Consider the following 14956-nt stretch of genomic DNA (forward strand, 5'->3'; position numbering starts at 1 on the left):
ATTCTTTTGTTATTTAGCAAGCTGCTAGTAGTGGTACCCTAAGTGCTTTTCTATTAGTATTATATTATTAGCTTGTGTGGTAGTCTGTAGTTTATAGTTGTATTGTTTGTGTGCTTCAAGCAGTAGGCTATTGGCACTTTGTAGTAGTACAAGTAGTTTCACCCTGTATAGGCCACTTGATTGCCTTGTGAAGTGTGTGGTTTAGCCAGCACAGCTCAAGGGATAAGTAGGCAGGTTGAGAGTATTCTCTTCAGTGTGTAACCAACATCTGAAGTGAACTGAGCTCCTGACCTCTGGTAGTTGAGTATAGCAGCATTCTTTTGTTATTTAGCAAGCTGCTAGTAGTGGTACCCTAAGTGCTTTTCTATTAGTATTATATTATTAGCTTGTGTGGTAGTCTGTAGTTTATAGTTGTATTGTTTGTGTGCTTCAAGCAGTAGGCTATTGGCACTTTGTAGTAGTACAAGTAGTTTCACCCTGTATAGGCCACTTGATTGCCTTGTGAAGTGTGTGGTTTAGCCAGCACAGCTCAAGGGATAAGTAGGCAGGTTGAGAGTATTCTCTTCAGTGTGTAACCAACATCTGAAGTGAACTGAGCTCCTGACCTCTGGTAGTTGAGTATAGCAGCATTCTTTTGTTATTTAGCAAGCTGCTAGTAGTGGTACCCTAAGTGCTTTTCTATTAGTATTATATTATTAGCTTGTGTGGTAGTCTGTAGTTTATAGTTGTATTGTTTGTGTGCTTCAAGCAGTAGGCTATTGGCACTTTGTAGTAGTACAAGTAGTTTCACCCTGTATAGGCCACTTGATTGCCTTGTGAAGTGTGTGGTTTAGCCAGCACAGCTCAAGGGATAAGTAGGCAGGTTGAGAGTATTCTCTTCAGTGTGTAACCAACATCTGAAGTGAACTGAGCTCCTGACCTCTGGTAGTTGAGTATAGCAGCATTCTTTTGTTATTTAGCAAGCTGCTAGTAGTGGTACCCTAAGTGCTTTTCTATTAGTATTATATTATTAGCTTGTGTGGTAGTCTGTAGTTTATAGTTGTATTGTTTGTGTGCTTCAAGCAGTAGGCTATTGGCACTTTGTAGTAGTACAAGTAGTTTCACCCTGTATAGGCCACTTGATTGCCTTGTGAAGTGTGTGGTTTAGCCAGCACAGCTCAAGGGATAAGTAGGCAGGTTGAGAGTATTCTCTTCAGTGTGTAACCAACATCTGAAGTGAACTGAGCTCCTGACCTCTGGTAGTTGAGTATAGCAGCATTCTTTTGTTATTTAGCAAGCTGCTAGTAGTGGTACCCTAAGTGCTTTTCTATTAGTATTATATTATTAGCTTGTGTGGTAGTCTGTAGTTTATAGTTGTATTGTTTGTGTGCTTCAAGCAGTAGGCTATTGGCACTTTGTAGTAGTACAAGTAGTTTCACCCTGTATAGGCCACTTGATTGCCTTGTGAAGTGTGTGGTTTAGCCAGCACAGCTCAAGGGATAAGTAGGCAGGTTGAGAGTATTCTCTTCAGTGTGTAACCAACATCTGAAGTGAACTGAGCTCCTGACCTCTGGTAGTTGAGTATAGCAGCATTCTTTTGTTATTTAGCAAGCTGCTAGTAGTGGTACCCTAAGTGCTTTTCTATTAGTATTATATTATTAGCTTGTGTGGTAGTCTGTAGTTTATAGTTGTATTGTTTGTGTGCTTCAAGCAGTAGGCTATTGGCACTTTGTAGTAGTACAAGTAGTTTCACCCTGTATAGGCCACTTGATTGCCTTGTGAAGTGTGTGGTTTAGCCAGCACAGCTCAAGGGATAAGTAGGCAGGTTGAGAGTATTCTCTTCAGTGTGTAACCAACATCTGAAGTGAACTGAGCTCCTGACCTCTGGTAGTTGAGTATAGCAGCATTCTTTTGTTATTTAGCAAGCTGCTAGTAGTGGTACCCTAAGTGCTTTTCTATTAGTATTATATTATTAGCTTGTGTGGTAGTCTGTAGTTTATAGTTGTATTGTTTGTGTGCTTCAAGCAGTAGGCTATTGGCACTTTGTAGTAGTACAAGTAGTTTCACCCTGTATAGGCCACTTGATTGCCTTGTGAAGTGTGTGGTTTAGCCAGCACAGCTCAAGGGATAAGTAGGCAGGTTGAGAGTATTCTCTTCAGTGTGTAACCAACATCTGAAGTGAACTGAGCTCCTGACCTCTGGTAGTTGAGTATAGCAGCATTCTTTTGTTATTTAGCAAGCTGCTAGTAGTGGTACCCTAAGTGCTTTTCCCTGTCTGTCTGTGTGCCTCTCTCTCACTCTGTCACTCTCTTCCTGTCTGTCTGCCTGTCTGCCTCTCTCTCACTCTCTCACTGTCTGCCTGTCTGTCTGTCTGGGGAGAGGGAGAGAGGGAGAGAGGGAGAGAGGGAGAGAGGGAGAGAGAGACAGAGGGGGAGAGGGAGAGAGAGACAGAGGGGGAGAGGGAGAGAGGGGGAGAGAGAGAGAGGGGGGAGAGGGAGAGAGGGTGAGAGGGGGAGAGAAGGAGAGAGGGAGAGAGGGAGAGAGGGGGAGAGGGGGAGAGAGAGAGAGAGGGAGAGGAGAGAGTCTGCCTGCCTCTTCCTGTCTCTGCCTTATCCCTCGAAACCGCTTATTGCTGCTTGCAGCTATATTGTTTTATTTGGTACTTGAACCTTGAAGAAGCAGACACAGATTTGCCATTTAATGCTCAAATCACAGTTTATTTGTTACCATTATTATTGATTTTCAGTATGTGTATCTTTTTTCAGAAGAGAGAAACACAAAAAGTTTGAATGATTAGTTAGATTAGATTAATCATAGCATAGCATGTTTATGAAACCTACGCACCAAATAAAAATCATACAATTATACGATTAGAAAATTGAATATATTGGAGTCAGTTAAAGATGTTGGCTGGTTCACTCCACTAGCTTGTCCCCTGAAGATCCAAAGCAAAGAGAAAAACAAAAACAAATGTAATCCACTTTAACATTGAGTTGTCAGCACTTCAGATCCTTGTATTTAATAAAATACTGTCTTTCTTATTGTTGTTCTTGATACTCACAGGTGATTGGTCCAATGGTGATGGATTTGAAGGGTACAGGTGTGGAAACGGAGCGACGACGCCTCCCTGAGCAAACCTGTGAATGGTGAAGGAATAGCAGTAAGCACACAGTTTGCTACTGACTTAACTGTCTGGTGTGAAACTTAACGTCGACAAGACCAAAGAACTGATCGTGGACTTCAGGAGGCCGCGGAGAGACCATGCGCCCATCCTCATCGACGGTGCTGCAGTGGAAAGGGTCAGCGAGTTCAAGTTCCTCGGAGTACACATCGAGGAGGACCTCAAATGGGAGACGCACTCCACACATGTGAGGAAAAAGGCTCAGCAGCGACTGTACTGGCTCCGCCGCCTGAAGAAGCTCGGAGTAGGACGTCGCATCCTCAGGCTGTACTACAACAGTTCTGTCGAAGGCATCCTAACAGGCTGTGTCACGGCCTGGTACGGGAACTGCACTGCCCGAGAAAAGATCAGCCTACAACGAGTAGTGCGATCGGCAGAGCGGATAATGGGAATCGAGCTCCCAGCGCTCCAGGAACTGTACAAAAAGCGGTGCATGCTCAAAGCCAAGCGCATCATCAAGGACAAGCACCACCCAAGTCACAGACTGTTCAACCCCCTACAACGACCGCGACCGGGCAAGGGGCTCTACCGCAGTATCAAGAGTTCCACCACCAGATACTGGTGTAGTTTCAATCCGGCTGCTGTCAGAATGCTGAATGGGGAATAAGCCTGAATGAGGCATAGGCCTTGTTCAGCAGCCTGACAACAGGCAGCGCAGACTTTTTTTTCTGGCTCTTCCTGAACACACCTGTGGATTATACCAGGGACAATGACTTGGACTTTAGCCCCCCCTCGGACACACCTGTGGACTACACCAGGTACAAATGACCTTTTGTTGCACTCTCTCAAGGAGCTACTTGCGGATTATACTAGGGTCAGTCCACTCTAGGTGGACACGCACTGACCTTTTGCACCTTAATCCCTTGTATAACGCACTGACTTTTTTTTTTTGGTCTTTTTTATTGTGCTCCTTTTCCTCTAAGCACCTTAACGTCCATTGTCTATCATGCACAGTATAAGTATAACATGCACAGTATACAATACATTGCTGCTATGCTCAGGCACCTTAGTTTAGTTTTGTTTAGTTTTTTTTAGTTTTTATTATCTCAGGTAATTTGTAAATATGTAGATAACTTGTCTGGCCTTCTGTTGCTCTCTTGTTTTGATCTCCTTCCCACTTACCCCCCACCCTCTTCCTCTTCTTCTTCTCCCCCCCCCCTCTTCTTTCTATGGAAACTAACGTTGCGATGGGAACGATGTACAAAAAAGAATTTCACCCACTTTTTTACCTTGTAAACCTGTGATGTGACAATAAAACTGATTCTGATTCTGATTCTGATTCTGAAGAGTGTGGAAAGAAAGTGTGAAACTTACAGGAGAACATGAGGAGGCTCTCTGGTCACACAGGTGGAGGCTGCAGTGAAGGTAGATATCTCTGTCTCCATGGAACAGGAAGGGCAGGGCAGAGAAACGAGCCTGGAGGGAAGAGCCGCTCTCATCCACTTTCACCTGACGACGGTTGGTAGGACACCTGAAGAAAAGGAGGGTCACGTTGTAGGCCCATGGTTACACATCACTATTTCATCCTTCATTCTCCATTTATTTGATAAAGACGCTGGACTAATAATGATAATAATATAGTTAATATTATGGCTGTTTACCACACAAACCCATACCCTACTCCCACCCAACTTCTACCCAACTCTCTCTTTTATTTCTTGTTTATTGTGACACAAACCATCTGCTGAGGCTGAAGAATGAAACATACTTGTTTTGAATGAGGAAGTGTCGAGTGGAGTTATCAGGGTTGGAGGAGTGAGTGATGTAGCAGTCGTCCAGAACGACCACAAACCTTGGATCTGTTTCCCCTACAGATACTCCTACATACAGGGCAGAGCCCACTGGCAGGGTGACTGGGCCTGCTGGGTAAGGCTCTGTGTAGTTGGAGTTTTGGAACAAGGACATGGAGGCGTTGGTTGGTGAACCCACACCTATCACGGCATCTTCAAGTCTGTCAAGGAAACATTTAAAGGTTCAAACGGTGTCTGTCTACACTCTACAGTTAAGGGTTAAGTGTCTTGTTCAGGGACACTTCAACACATTGTCGGGCTGGGAATCGTGTGTGTGTGTGTGTGTGTGTGTGTGTGTGTGTGTGTGTGTGTGTGTGTGTGTGTGTGTGTGTGTGTGTGTGTGTGTGTGTGTGTGTGTGTGTGTGTGTGTGTGTGTACTGTAACTAACTGTATTCTCACTGTCTCTAGCGACTTTGAAAATAGGTTACTTACTCAAGGTATGGTCTGATAGCCACATCTAGGCTGGTGTCTGTGTCTGTGTCCAGAGGATAAACACAGGAGAAGGGAAAACCCACAGGAACTGAGAAAGAAGAATCATTTGCAGGATAGACAAATACACTGTTGGAGTAGATGGCATTGGTGTTGTTGGTCTGAAAGACAGGGGTTAACTTAATGGTCAGTCCAGTGAATCATCTAGCCAGCCGGAAACAAAGTAGCCTACCAGTATACACATAATTAAACAGTAAATGTATCAGTCATACATCAGAAGGTAATACAATAATATGTCTAAGAATCTAAAAGCCACAGTAGCATTCCATAGTATTAATACCATAGGCAGCAGATCTTGTCATGGCAAACTACCCATTTGATGTTGCATTATGTTGTGTGAATATTTTGGACTGAGGGTGGCGCCAGAGGAAAGTTCACCTACATCAGTATGGTTTATCCTGATTTGTCTGCTTATTATTTTACAAGATACTATCTTTTGTGCAATAAGGGTGGCACTAGAGGCAAGGTCTCATGGGGTCATTCACACAGTACCAATGCAGAAGTGTGTGTGCTAGTATAAAGCAATAAGTCACTAGAGGTTGAAGTTTACAGAGCATTTTATAATGGCTGAGGGGCGTAGTGAGGAACAAGGCGCTATCCGAGTGCATCGATCCGACCCTCTCAGCCATTATAAAATAGAGGTAAACTGAGACCTTAGGTGGCTTATTGCTTTTCTAAAATGGTTACAAATATGGCAACATGAAAATCATAGACACGTCCCAATTAAGACAGTTCTTAATCATTCACTACAAGGACAACTTCTACACGAAAGTAGTTCCCGTCTACCAGGAACTCCTGAGAGAGACTAGTGCCTGTTCAGCCAGTCCAGATGACTGTGTGCTAGATGTCAACTTTTCCCAAACAAACACATAGAGAAACAAAACCTAACTGTTAGCTCAATCTCATTGTATCTAAGATGTTCGATACAAATTCTAAAAAAAATAATAATCCAGATTTAGCTACTATGTCTGTGAACATCCCGTGTGAACCGCTAGCCTAGCTACTTAGCCTTGCTGCCAAGGAACCAGCGCAGATGGTTTGCGAGGGATATGGGAGCGCTTGTTTTACTTACAAGCCCCGCCCGAAGCCCCTCAGTCACGGGCGGTGCTTAGAAGGAAAACAAGCGCTCCCCTTCCCTCGTTCAGCTACAGATGCACTGAATCACCTTAGAAACAAATTACGCACCTGTGATTGATATAAGCTGATCTAAGGAGTATATTATAGTGTCTTTTATCATATCTACTAGATTGAAACCAGCCAATCAAGGATTGGGACTATCTGTTTTAGAATCTGCAGAAGCCAGAAGGTGGTGCATGACTCCAACGGCTGCAAACAGAGTTCCAGTTCTATGACATTGCCATAATTACAGCCTTGCTGCAATCGGGACTAAAACACATTGAGTTTGACTCCTATTCATAATCTTTGACCAACCACAACATTAGTTTGGATTCCAAATTGATTTGATGTACTTTATTTAGTAAGACATGAGAACAACAGTACATGGAAGTACAAATTCACAATACAAGGTCTACTAAACTGGAAGACTCATTAAGCACTGAGCTTAAAATATGTAATGTATTGTGGCAAAGAGCATCATACTGTATGGTATAGCCACCTGAGCTGAACTACAGTAACTAGACACATAACTAATCACAGGAGAAGAGGACAAGACAAGACTTTTTTGTGCGAAAATTATGCTTCACAACCAACAAAGACAATTATGTAACAACAAGTTATCAGACAAATCCTCACCGTCAATGTGTTCCCACAGGTGTCAGCCTGACGTTCCACTTGGTACCACACTGTTCCATCACGCTCTGTGAAAGATGAGCACTGCGGGTCGGCCAGGTGACCAGAGGATCCATTCAAACCAGAGGATTGCAGACCAGTCAGTCCCAGGCCAATTTGGATTTGACTCTGACCACAAATGAGTTCTGGAGGGTGATGGATTAAAGAAGAGGAAGATACAGTAGGAAGGAAGAGCAAGGACAGCAAGAGCAAAAATAAATTCAGTAACAATATTGTTATTAAGTGTAATTACTATGTTGCCACTGTGTAATACAGAAATGCTTATTCATTAATAGCCACAAATACACTACATTTATAGTGTTTTGTTTAGACTGGGCAGACTAATCATTTGTGAGTGTAAATTTAAAAGATAAATACTAAAAAGAAAATGGGCTTAACAAACTAGTAACACTCATTTTCAATAGGCCATAGGAACACAGCGGTTCATAATGCAGTATATATTCCTATTTACCTTCATCGAGTGTTGTAGTTGTTATTGCAGCCGTTGTAGTAGTTGTTGTCGTTGTAGGTGTAGTAGTGGTAGTAGGTGTAGGTGTAGTAGTAGTTGCAGGTGTAGTGGTCGTTGTAGGCGTTGTAGTTGTTATTACTGTACAGTGGAAAACAACACTCAGGCCTTCAACGCTACCAAACAAACCACTATAATTACAGCATGATGTGAATGACTAAAATATGAAACAAAGACACTGTATATCAATAATTATTCATGCTTTGTGATCAGATTTACGGTAGACTAACCAGCTTCCTTTTCGGTCCCAAACACTTCAACCTCACAGAGGGTCAGGATTTCATTTTTTCCAGGAATCACAATACTGACAAACTGACCCTCCATCCCATTACAGGTAAAGGACTTGGTCGCGCCAGCTGGGATAGAGTCGATTACAGCACATCTGACCAAAAAGAGAAAACAGATGTCGCAAATACACATAAACACTGCAACTGTTGCTCTAATACATAGAACATTTTGTCAGAGTCAAAAGAACTATGGTGCAATGAATGGTGCAAACATATGTCAATTTTAAACATTTTATCTCTATTGACTTCAGAATCAATGGTGTATTCCTGCAAAGCAAACAAGTGCATACCTAGGATTTCCATTTCCATTGTCGTTCAGGGAGTTTCCAATGCGGATCTCAGCTCCATTGATCCTTTTTCCACAGCAGTCTTTTCTGTTGGTGATCTTGACAGTATTCACTTTGTAAGTCTTCTGCAGATCCACTCTCCACCAGGGTTTAGACTCTTTATTTGTGTGGGTACAGGACTTCTGTGACCAGACACTGGCACGATTCCCATCAATGGCTCTTTCCGGAGTTCCAGAATGAGCTATTGAAGACTGAGCTACTTGTCCACCTCGTGCCACATTTTCACCTGCATGAAGGTATTTAAGAAGACAATATTTAGGGAGGGATACTCCGTAAATTACTGTAACAGAATATCAAATAGCAGAAATGATGTATGCGTGAATCTTTCAAAGCATATGACTGTAAATAATCAATAATTATTCATGCTTTGTGATCAGATTTACGGTAGACTAACCAGCTTCCTTTTCGGTCCCAAACACTTCAACCTCACAGAGGGTCAGGATTTCATTTTTTCCAGGAATCACAATACTGACAAACTGACCCTCCATCCCATTACAGGTAAAGGACTTGGTCTTGCCAGCTGGGATAGAGTCGATTACAGCACATCTGACCAAAAAGAGAAAACAGATGTTGCAAATACACATAAACACTGCAACTGTTGCTGTAATACATAGAACATTTTGTCAGAGTCAAAAGAACTATGGTGCAATGAATGGTGCAAACATATGTCAATTTTAAACATTTTATCTCTATTGACTTCAGAATCAATGGTGTATTCCTGCAAAGCAAACAAGTGCATACCTAGGATTTCCATTTCCATTGTCGTTCAGGGAGTTTCCAATGCGGATCTCAGCTCCATTGATCCTTTTTCCACAGCAGTCTTTTCTGTTGGTGACCTTGACAGTATTCACTTTGTAAGTCTTCTGCAGATCCACTCTCCACCAGGGTTTAGACTCTTTATTTGTGTGGGTACAGGACTTCTGTGACCAGACACTGGCACGATTCCCATCAATGGCTCTTTCCGGAGTTCCAGAATGAGCTATTGAAGACTGAGCTACTTGTCCACCTCGTGCCACATTTTCACCTGCATGAAGGTATTTAAGAAGACAATATTTTGATTGATTGAATATTTTATTAGGCAAAAAAAATGTAAAACAGCACAGTTACATTTAAAATACTTTGTCTAACAGGTCCGTTCATAAAAGTCCTTGCGGACTTGTTTCCAATTAGGGCCTTGGTATTTAATTCATAGGCATATATAGTGGCACCACAGTTCAAATATCATTACAAAATAAACAGCCAAAAACAATATATAACACTATGTACAACAAAAAAAATAAAAAAGAGGGGAAAAAAATATGTACAAGAACAGGGGGGGGGGGGGTCTGCTGTCTAACGGGAAAATGGTACTACCTCCACCTTTGGCCTCCTGAAAGGTGATTTTTTAAGGCTCTTTTAAATGAGCCCAGCGAACTGCATTTTTTGAGGGATGGAGTTAGACTATTCCAATCCTGGGTGGCAGTGCTGTAGAAGGAGAATTTGCCCATGTTTGATTTATGGGTGGGTGGTACCAAATTGTTGTTAACGCTCCCTCTGGTATTGTGACTGTGGGTGTCGCTAACCTTTTGGAGGTATTTACTCAGATATGCGGGAATTGGGGGCATATCGGGCAAATTTGCATTTACAATTTTGAAGGCCAGTCCCATTTTTAGTTGTTTAACCCTGTCTTCCACCCTGAGCCAGCCTAGGCTGGCAAAATGGGTGGGAGAAAGGTGGGTCATGGGCCCCAATCCGAGGAGTAGCCGAATTAGTTTGTTTTGGGAGGTTTGAAGCTTAGTCTTCAGTGACACTGAGGTGTTGGAGTACCAGGAGGTGCAAGCATAGTCAAAAAGTGGTTGAATCAGGGCCCCAGAGAGGGTCCTGAGGGCCTGAGGGTTGACAAAAGAGGAAACTCTGCCCATAAATTTGGTTCTCTGGTTTACTCTTTTGACCGCCTTTGTAGCCATGCTATCACCTGTCAGGTATTTGTCAAGTACACAACCCAAATAGGTAATCTCTTCTTTGCTAGAGATAATTGTGTCATCGACTTTGACCTTGAAATCATTTACATCCATCTGTCTGAGGGAATGTTTGGTCCCAAAGAGAATGGATTCAGTTTTCCCAAGGTGTAGTGACAGTTTGTTATCGGTAAGCCAAGTACGGATTTTTGAGAGTTCGGAGCTGAGCGCCTCCTCAACTTGCAACTTGTCCTCTCCCGAGATCAGGAGTGCCGAGTCATCAGCGAACAGGAACAATTTGCAGTTACAGGCAGTACTCATGTCGTTAATGTATAGAAGAAACAGTAACGGCCCTAGAATGCTGCCCTGAGGAACCCCACAGCTCACCGGGAGGGATGAGGACATGGTTCCGTTGATGTCAACCACTTGTTCTCTTCCCTCCAGGTAAGATCTCATCCAGTTTAGTGATGTGCAGTCAAAGCCAATCGCCCTCAGCTTATCAAGTAAAATTGAGTGGTTTACAGTGTCGAACGCTTTTTGGAGGTCCAACATGACCATGCCGCAGTATTTGCCCGCGTCTACCTCACGTTTGATGTAGTCGGTCAGATACAGTAGGCATGTGTCAGTGGAATGGGAGGTTCTGAAGCCCGATTGGAATTCAAACAACAGTTTATGCTCGCTGAGGTAGCTGTTGATTTGTTCTTGAATTAATCGCTCTACAACCTTTGAGATGGAACAAAGGATGGAAACAGGCCTATAGTTGCCAGGTTCTAATTTGCTTCCTTTTTTATGCAGAGGGATTACTCTTGCCAACTTGAAATCCTGTGGGACGTGACACTGGCTGATGGATAGGTTTGTGATTTGGGCTACTATGGGGGCAATAGCAGTAGCTGCGTCTCTGAGGAATCTGGTGGGGATATTGTCAAGGCCGGTGGCCTTGTTTGGCTGGAGGGCGAGTAGTGTTTTCTGCACATCATCAGCATTTACTGGTTTGAATGAAAAGGAGTCTTTTTTAGCCCCTAGTTTAACATAGTGAGCATGGATGTGGTCAGAGCCGTACAAACCTGAATGCTGAGGAGGAGGGAGGGATACTCCGTAAATTACTGTAACAGAATATCAAATAGCAGAAATGATGTATGCGTGAATCTTTCAAAGCATATGACTGTAAATAATCAATAATTATTCATGCTTTGTGATCAGATTTACGGTAGACTAACCAGCTTCCTTTTCGGTCCCAAACACCTCAACCTCACAGAGGGTCAGGATTTCATATCTTCCAGGAATCACAATACTGACAAACTGACCCTCCATCCCATTACAGGTAAAGGACTTGGTCGCGCCAGCTGGGATAAAGTCGATTACAGCACATCTGACCAAAAAGAGAAAACAGATGTTGCAAATACACATAAACACTGCAACTGTTGCTGTAATACATAGAACATTTTGTAAGAGTCAAAAGAACTATGGTGCAATGAATGGTGGAAACATATGTCAATTTTAAACATTTTATCTCTATTGACTTCAGAATCAATGGTGTATTCCTGCAAAGCAAACAAGTGCATACCTAGGATTTCCATTTCCATTGTCGTTCAGGGAGTTTCCAATGCGGATCTCAGCTTGATGCAGATTGATCCTGTTTCTACAGCAGTCTTTTCTGTTGGTGATCTTGACAGTATTCACTTTGTAAGTCTTCTGCAGATCCACTCTCCACCAGGGTTTAGACTCTTTATTTGTGTGGGTACAGGACTTCTGTGACCAGACACTGGCACGATTCCCATCAATGGCTCTTTCCGGAGTTCCAGAATGAGCTATTGAAGACTGAGCTACTTGTCCACCTCGTGCCACATTTTCACCTGCATGAAGGTATTTAAGAAGACAATATTCAAGTAGGGATTACAGTCCCATTCATAGTCACTTGTAACTCCATCACTTAGCATTATAGCAAATAGCAGAAACTGTGCATGTGGGAATCTTTAAATGCAATATTTATAAAGGAATGCCGTCCCATTTGTAGTCACTTATAAAGCCATCAATTAGCATTAGGCCTATAGCAAATACCATTAAAGGTGCATGTGTGAATCTTTAAAAGCAAGACTGTTATTAATCAAACCATTTGAATGGTTTGTGATCAGATCCTTTTTGGTCCCAAACATTGTAATATTTTATATACACAAATATTATTGCCATGACTAAAAAATCACTTTGTCTCATAACATTGATTACAATTACTATTTAAATAATTATACTCTTAATGCAATACTGTCCATACTTTCCATGCTGATGAGGCATATCTCCCCAGTAAAAACAATCAACACGAGGATAACATTTCCGGTTATCATCCTGTGAAAGAAATTACATCAGTGAGTGAACTCTTTCAAATTGATAACATTTCAGAGAAAAGTCAGGTACACTTAAAGGTAGGGAAAGTGGTTTTTAGTTTTTCTCTCAGAGCGGTTTCACACTATGGTCCCGGGTGCGCACCCCGGACCACATGGCAGATGTTGTGGTAGTGTGAACGTAGCGAACCGTTCCCCGTAACGCATCACCGTACCGTACTCGAAACCACCTGGGGAGGTAGTCTCGGGTCCGATTGCTGCGCGCTCGGGAACGGAACGTTGCAGTGTGAATCCATCCGTACCAAGAGAAGGAAGTGGACTGCTAATCATATATCCTTTTATATTTTTTATAACTACACATTATTTTAGCTGGGTTATACCTTCTCATAGTTCTACTTGAATGTTGACAAGAAATAATAATCCTGCTAGTGTTTGAGTAGCGCGAGCCGTGAAAAATAATAAACAAAAAACACATGTGTGGCGAACGTATTTATAAGGATAAATACACCAAGGATGAGTCCGTGACGTCATACCAAGGATGCGTCCGTGACGCCAATATCATATTAACAGACGACGTTACATTTCGAGGTTTCAAAGACCAGTGCACACACTGCTTTGGTTGTGTATTGTTGATCTGTTGTTATTATAAGTCAAGACAACTTCAGGAACACAGTCAAACTTATTTATTCACTTTAGAGTGACTTTTCTTCTGTGAATGACATTCCCTCTCCCAAAGCCCCATAGTCCACAGCGCCCCCATGAGGCACATATTTACCATTACTGTTAAACGAAATGGTTTCGAGTCTTGGCCAGTGTGAATGCTGGCCAGCCAAGCGTACTCAGGAACGATTTGATTCAATCGAACCCAGTGTGAATCCGCCCTCAAGCTCTTTAATGAAAAGAAAATACATTTTCAAGTAGGTTGTCAATTTCAGCCAATCAGGAGAGAGTATCAATTTATCAGCTTCACTTTTATTTTTTAGTTTCACATTGGTCTGCTCATTTATTTTTGTAATCACTTTCAATTTCACTGATTCACTGATTGGATCAAATTGGTATACGTTTACTGAAGAGCTTGTGATAAAGGGAGACCCCTGTTACTGAGCGAACACTCTATAGCAATTACTATCAGAACATAGAGCTATTTAACACTTACTATCACAAAGAAAATATCACTTAACCTCTGCCTAAAAAAATATGCCTAATTTCACTTTTTGTGCCGGACACTGCCTCAGTTCAAAATAATAATTCAAAAAGGTTTCCTGGTCTGCAGCTAAAAGACAGAGCCTAAAGAAAGATAATTCACAGATAGAAATGGGGACAGGGAAAGGCTGGCAATTACAGAAAGACAGTAAGCAAGTAAAGAACACCTAACAGTTCAAGTCTAAATGGTTTTAACATGGAAAGGTTGATCCCCAGAGCGAAATACAGATGTCCTATATAACAGCAGCAAAGTTTAAACACAGGTAAGAGTCAAAGTAAAAAAGACAAATAAAATACTTGAGCTTAGATTCTGCCAGAATGCAATATGTTTCTGAATTAATATTGTTGGTAGAATATCAATAAACAGTGAATATATGAATGAATATTTGGTATGTGTATCACCATATGAATTAAATATGTGCAGTCTGTCAACAATGAATATATTGATGAAAGTAGTATTTTCTATCAACATTTATCCTTAACAGCCATCCTTTGATGTTGGGCAATATTATTTAGCAGTCTCCAGTTGGTATCAACTACTGTAGGTAAATTGGTAAAAATGTCTAATTGAGTATTGAGTATTGAGTATTAGTAAATAAACCAGTATTACTTTCAGTACACAAAGTAATGCTAACAAATTAGTGTAATTAACTGTCATGTTTTATATTTAAATTGTGGACATTCTATCAAACCTTACTGTAACTTTGTAACTATCTACAGCCTACTGTAGATAGAGCATAAGTAGAGAGGAAAGGCAAAGAGAAGATTGATATCACAGGATACATACTACATACCTTGAATCTTTACAATGACCGTTGTCCTCTGTATCTGTATATACTGAGCAGTACTGTAGCGCATGTTTGACGATGAACAATTGCGCCTTTTTATATCTCTCAAGGGGCGGATCCCTAAAATGACAGACTGAAAAAACTGTTTAGTTTAGGACGACACTGGTCATATAATAAATGATCAGGTGGCAGGATCTACTGTAGCCTATTGTAGATAGATAGATAGAGCGGAAAGGAGGTAAAGAGAAGATTGATATCACAGGACACATACCTAGGAAGACACTGGTCAAATAATAAATAAACAG

At 41.7% G+C, this 14956-nt stretch overlaps 1 protein-coding gene across 1 annotated transcript; it reads right to left on the minus strand.

Moving 5' to 3' along the window:
* Positions 1 to 2879: 2879 nt before the first annotated feature.
* On the minus strand, positions 2880 to 14690 carry LOC308081285 (uncharacterized protein). The gene is made up of 10 exons (XM_080457668.1): positions 14658 to 14690; positions 12594 to 12664; positions 11889 to 12177; positions 11542 to 11693; positions 9129 to 9411; positions 8782 to 8933; positions 8331 to 8613; positions 7984 to 8135; positions 7700 to 7834; positions 2880 to 2914 (listed from the first exon to the last, which is right to left on the minus strand). The coding sequence occupies exons 2-10, from the start codon at positions 12661 to 12663 to the stop codon at positions 2895 to 2897; spliced, it is 1536 nt and encodes a 511-aa protein (XP_080313794.1). The 5' UTR covers position 12664; positions 14658 to 14690; the 3' UTR covers positions 2880 to 2894.
* Positions 14691 to 14956: the final 266 nt, after the last annotated feature.

This window comes from Gymnoscopelus braueri (assembly GCF_963280865.1).
Source record: "Gymnoscopelus braueri genome assembly, contig: SCAFFOLD_418, whole genome shotgun sequence".
In the NCBI taxonomy this organism is placed as follows: domain Eukaryota; kingdom Metazoa; phylum Chordata; class Actinopteri; order Myctophiformes; family Myctophidae; genus Gymnoscopelus; species Gymnoscopelus braueri.

Bases quoted from the DNA above. Each gene is read 5' to 3' on its own strand.
- LOC308081285 (XM_080457668.1), bottom strand. From the start codon at position 12,663: ATGATAACCGGAAATGTTATCCTCGTGTTGATTGTTTTTACTGGGGAG. The intron at 12,178-12,593 runs GTATGGACAGTA...ACCTTCATGCAG, and splicing joins ATGCCTCATCAGCATGGAAA to GTGAAAATGTGGCACGAGGT. The intron at 8,136-8,330 runs GTATGCACTTGT...CTTTTTGGTCAG, and splicing joins AATGGAAATGGAAATCCTAG to ATGTGCTGTAATCGACTCTA.